General features: G+C 60.0%; 1 protein-coding gene across 1 annotated transcript; it reads left to right on the top strand.

The window, feature by feature from the left end:
• On the top strand, positions 1–5,497 carry LRP10 (LDL receptor related protein 10). The gene is made up of 7 exons (XM_049613117.1): positions 1–639; positions 1,035–1,079; positions 1,600–1,732; positions 2,464–2,654; positions 2,771–3,788; positions 4,122–4,251; positions 4,381–5,497. The coding sequence occupies exons 1-7, from the start codon at positions 606–608 to the stop codon at positions 4,966–4,968; spliced, it is 2,139 nt and encodes a 712-aa protein (XP_049469074.1). The 5' UTR covers positions 1–605; the 3' UTR covers positions 4,969–5,497.

Genomic DNA, 5,497 nt, shown 5'->3' with positions numbered 1-5,497 from the left:
CTCCCTCCGCCCGGCTCTTCCAACCCCTGGGCTGGCCGGGGTACCGCCCGGGCGAGGGCCGGGGAGCTGGGCCGAGCCTCCTATCCCCCTCCCCCGCTCCCCCGCCGCGTCCCGCCGGCTGGACGCGCAGGAGAAGTTGAGCCGCGCCCGGGCCGGCCCTGGGGGCTGACCGTCGGCAAAGTTTGGCTCGAAGAGGAAGTGGCTTCAAGCCCCGGCAGGTGGCGGCCGGGCCTGGACAGGGGCTCTCGCGGCCTGCGGACGGGCTCTAGGCGAGGGCGCGCTCCAGCGCCGGGCCTCGAACCGATTCCCGGGGCCTCGAAGCCGGCCTCGGGATAGAGCGCGGCAGAGAGCGCGGCGGCGGCGGCGGCGGCGGCGGGGGGGAAAACAACTCCGAAGTTGGCGAGAGGCACCGCCCCTGCTCCCGGACGGCCGCCGCCTCCCCGCCCCCAGCCCTGGCATCCAGAACACCCGTGGGGGAGCCCGGGCCATGCAGCCCCCTCGGGGAAGCGGCAGTGGGGAGCCTGGACGCTCGGAGCGGCGCCGCCTTCCCACTGGATAGACGACTGAAGCTCCGGGACTCTTCCTGCACCCCCGGACGACTCAGGATGCTGCCCACCACTCTCCTCCTCCTCCTCCTAGGTGAGAAACCGAAACAAGACTACTAACCCGGCACCCCGCCCCTGGGGCTGTCAGAGTCCGCGCGCTCTCTTTTGCCGTCCCCCACCTCCCCTGCCTGGCGGTGCCCCCCAGCGCCTGCCGCCGCATCCGAAGCTCCCTCCCCAACCTCCGGGAAGCTTCGAGCCACTCCCCTCAGCCCTCATCCTCCTTCAGGCTTCCCTAGATCGGCGTGCCTACCCCATCGGCCGTGCTGCTGTGGCTTCCTTCGAGGTCACACACCGCATCCTCCCCTGCTCCACTGCCCCTTTCCCATAAACTACCCAGAAATCCCAGATGGCTCCTTTCCTCCTTGAGTTACTCAGGTGAAGAAAACTAAGGGCGATTAACTCTCCTGTCCTTTCCTGCTCTTCCTCTAGGAGGCGCTGTGGCCTATCCAGACCGGATCATTTTCCCAAATCCTGGTGCGTAAAGGATGCCCCTGGGGCCCCAAGGGTTTGGTAGTGAGAGAAGACCCTTGAGAAGGATTCTCTCTAACCTAAATTCCTCTGGCACCTACGGTAGTTTTAGAGTGGAGATCATCCACCCTTATTTTACAAACGGGGAAACATCCAGTGTGAGCTCTCACCTGGTAGTTACGTACTATTTTGTTTTTCCAAATATCCATGCTTGGTCTCCCTAGCTGCAATGTAGTCTCCCTGATAGTAGAGACAGTATTTCCTGCTCCTCCTGGTCCAGTGGCTGGCACAAAGCCAACCTCAGATTGTTTCTGGTGTTGATACTTAAGGTGAAGCTATAACGAGTGTGGGAAGGAAGGGGGCCAGCTGAAGACTGATTTTAAAGTGTGTGTATGTGTGGTTGGAGAAGGGCAGTTTCTCTGCTCCTTCTTGAAGAGCTCAGACCCTTAGAAGCCTCAAGCCTGGGGGCAGGGGCTGTGACAGTAATGGGCTCTCAACCAGTGTCCCTACCTTCCTCACTCTCCAGCCTGTGAGGACCCCCCGGCAGTGCTCTTGGAAGTGCAGGGTACCTTACAGAGGCCCCTGCGGGACAGCCGCAGCTCACCTGCCAACTGCACGTGGCTCATCCTGGGCAGCAAGGAGCAGACTGTGACAGTCAGGTGAGAAACGGGACAAGACCCTATTACCCTCCCTCCCCTAACCCTCTCCACCATGGGAAAGCCTTCAGGAATCACTTCTTCATGGAATTTCCATTCCTGTCAACAGAGGAAAGAGTAGGATTTGATTTGGCCTGGTCTTCCCTAAAAACCTGGCTTATTCTGGGCCACAGTAAATTGGAGGTGAGCTGGGGCAGACATCTAGCTTGGATTCTAGTCATCTCTGAAGGACAGCAGTCACTCTAGAAACAGTCCTTGGGCTCCAATATGGCTGCCCTGAGGAGTCCTTCAGTCCATTGCACATCCTTGCCTGGGCTTCAAAAGCTATTCCTAATTAGCTTAGAACCTTCCTCAGCCTCCCGAGATGTTTTAAACGGTACAGGTCTCTCCTCAGTCTCCTCTGACCTTGAGCCATAAGATTGGGACCCATGTTAAGTACCTGGCTACTTGCTTCAGAGTTCACTCTCCATGAATTTCTCCTGAAAGGAGTAGGTGAAGGGAGAGGGCAGTCTGGGGAGAGCCTGAGGGATCAGAATGCCATGCTGCCACGAGCCTCTGTTAGGACTACTGCCATTGACTACAAAGGAATTTGGCTGAGTTCATTTGGCTGTTTGGATTGTGGATGAGCAGGGGTTTGTGCTTCTTGGGGTACAAGGGGCCTGACGGCACTGGGAGAGGAAGAAACCAGTGGTGGTCACGAATATCTCACATCCTGCCTTCTTCCACCCATCTAGGTTCCAAAAACTGCGCCTGGCCTGTGGCTCAGAGCGCTTAATCCTGCGCTCCCCTCTCCAGCCACAGATCTCCCTGTGTGAGGCACCAGCCAGCCCTCTGCAGCTGCCTGGGGGCAATGTCACCATCACCTACAGCTATGCTGGGGCCAGAGCACCCGTGGGCCAGGGCTTCCTGCTCTCCTACAGCCAAGGTATGCTGTACACTGTCCATGGGACTAGAAGAACAGATAATAGAAGCCCCAGGGAGGAGGGGAGGATCCTACCAACTCTGGTGCTTCATGGTGTCTTCTCCATGATGTCTCTGCAGATTGGCTGATGTGCCTGGAGGAGGAGTTCCAGTGCCTGAACCACCGCTGTGTGCCCTTGGCCCAGCGCTGCGACAGGATCGATGCCTGTGGCGATGGCTCTGATGAGGCAGGTTGCAGCTCAGACCCTTTCCCTGACCTGACCCCAGCCCCTGTCCCCACCCCACCCTGCAATCATACCTTGGAAGACTTTTACGGGGTCTTCTCTTCCCCTGGATACTCACACCTGGCCTCAGGCTCCCACCCCCAGTCCTGCCTCTGGCTGTTGGACCCCCATGATGGCCGGCGCCTGGCGGTGCGCTTCACGGCCCTGGACCTGGGCTATGGAGATGCAGTACATGTGTATGATGGCCCTGGGCCTCCCAAGACCCCTCGGCTACTGCGCAGCCTCACCCACTTCAGCAATGGCAAGTCTGTCACCGTGGAGACGCTGTCTGGCCAGGCCATCGTGGCCTACCACACAGTTGCTTGGAGCCATGGTCGGGGCTTCAATGCCACCTACCATGTGCGAGGCTACTGCTTGCCTTGGGATCGGCCCTGTGGCTTAGGCACTGGCCTGGGGGCTAGTGAGGGCCTCGGTGAGCGCTGCTACAGTGAGGCCCAGCGCTGTGATGGCTCATGGGACTGTGCCGACGGCACGGACGAGGAAAACTGCCCCGGCTGCCCACCTGGACACTTCCCCTGTGGGCCTGCCGGCACAACCAGCACCACAGCCTGCTACCTGCCCGCTGACCGCTGCAACTACCAGACTTTCTGTGCTGATGGAGCAGACGAGAGACGCTGCCGGCACTGCCAGCCTGGCAACTTCCGCTGCCGGGATGAGAAGTGCGTGTATGAGACATGGGTGTGCGACGGGCAGCCAGACTGTGCCGACGGCAGCGATGAGTGGGACTGTTCCTATGCCCTGCCCCGCAAGGTCATTACAGCTGCGGTCATTGGCAGCCTGGTGTGCGGCTTGCTACTGGTCATTGCCCTGGGCTGCACCTGCAAACTCTATGCCATTCGCACCCAGGAGTACAGGTCAGTGAGGGTGCAGCCAGCTGCAGGGGCGGGGGGCTGAGGGGAAGACCCTGAGGGTGCCCACACTGGGGACAGGCTCTGGTGACCTGCTTCTGGGTTGGCTCCTGGAGTTGTCCAGCTTGGGGATGGGGGTGCTCCTCTGAGGAAAGGACAGGTCTAGATCCTGAAGGCAATCTCCAAGAAGGAGGGGAACCTCGCATGGCTCTTGGGAAAGCCAGGGCATACATAGCTCAGTGGTCTTGGCCTGGGTGTGGAGGGAAAAGACGTGTCCAGGCTAGGACAGGCTGCTCTGGCCGGCACCACCTGTGACTGAGCTGCCCTCATTCCTTCCAGCATCTTCGCGCCCCTGTCCCGGATGGAGGCTGAGATTGTGCAGCAGCAGGCCCCACCCTCCTATGGGCAGCTCATTGCCCAGGGTGCCATCCCACCAGTAGAGGACTTCCCTACGGAGAACCCTAATGATGTAAGTGACCTCCCGGCCCAGTACTTCCCGCTTCCCAGCCTCCGTGGCCCTGCGCCTGTACCATTCTTCTTTGAGGCTCCTGGCCCTCCCCACCTCCCTGACTCTGATGTCTGCCTCCTCTCCTTGCAGAACTCAGTGCTGGGCAACCTGCGTTCTCTGCTACAGATCTTGCGCCAGGATATGACTCCAGGGGGTGCCTCAGGTGCCCGCCGCCGCCAGAGGGGCCGCTCTATGCGCCGCCTGGTGCGCCGTCTACGCCGCTGGGGCCTGCTTCCTCGAACCAACCCCCCAGCCCGGAACCCAGAGACCAGATCCCAGGTCACACCCTCTGCTGCTCCCCTTGAGTCCCTAGATGGCAACACAGGTCCGGCCCGTGAGGGCGGGGCGGAAGGTGGGCAGGATGGGGAACAGGCACCCCCACTGCCCGTCAAGGCTCCCCTCCCATCTACCAGCACATCTCCAGCCCTCCCTACCATCTCTGAGGCCCCAGGGCCACCGCCCTCCATGTCCCCAGAGTCATCACTGCTGTCGGGAGTGGTGCAGGCCCTGCGAGGCCGCCTTCTGCCCAGCCTTCGGCCCCCAGGACCAACCCGGACCCCACCTGAACCCCACACAACAGTCCTGTCCCCAGAGGATGAGGACGATGTGCTTCTGGTGCCACTGGCTGAGCCAGGGGTCTGGGTAGTCGAAGCAGAGGATGAGCCACTGCTTGCCTGAGGTGACCTAGCTCCCTTGGGGGCTTTGGTCACAGTGACAACCCTTTAGAGGGCAACTCAGCTTCCCTTTCGCTACTTCCCTCCCTGACCCTCTGTCTGAGGGGTCTTGGCAGGCCTCCTGTGACCCTGTGTAGCTGCTGTAAAATTAGGTATCCCTCAGGAAGGGAGAGGGCTCACACAGAGCTCCCTCCGCACATGCCCAGAGACCACCGTTTCTCTACCACCACTGTCTTCCCACACCACCACTCAGGTGGCTGTTTTTAAAAAGTAAATTTCTTAAAGGGTCACAGGCCCGGACACTCCATCCTTACCAAACCCCTACCCCAAAGTGGCCTTTCAGCACCAGAATGTCAATTGGCTGGAGATCTCCAGCACCCAAGGGAAGGATTTGGGCAGGGCCTGAGGTTTTGCCGACTGTGATCCTTCCTGCAGGGCCTGGCTCATAAAAAGAGCACAAAAACTGCTTTTGTCCCAAAGCTAGGTCATTGCCCAGCAAGTCAAGGTTGAAAATAAAAGAACCAGAAATTTAA

The sequence above is a fragment of the Panthera uncia genome (assembly GCF_023721935.1).
Source record: "Panthera uncia isolate 11264 chromosome B3 unlocalized genomic scaffold, Puncia_PCG_1.0 HiC_scaffold_1, whole genome shotgun sequence".
Lineage (NCBI taxonomy): Eukaryota > Metazoa > Chordata > Mammalia > Carnivora > Felidae > Panthera > Panthera uncia.
This window is presented reverse-complemented; position numbering and strand designations above follow the sequence as displayed.

Bases quoted from the DNA above. Each gene is read 5' to 3' on its own strand.
- LRP10 (XM_049613117.1), top strand. From the start codon at position 606: ATGCTGCCCACCACTCTCCTCCTCCTCCTCCTAG. The intron at 2,655-2,770 runs GTATGCTGTACA...ATGTCTCTGCAG, and splicing joins CCTGCTCTCCTACAGCCAAG to ATTGGCTGATGTGCCTGGAG. The intron at 4,252-4,380 runs GTAAGTGACCTC...CTCTCCTTGCAG, and splicing joins CTACGGAGAACCCTAATGAT to AACTCAGTGCTGGGCAACCT.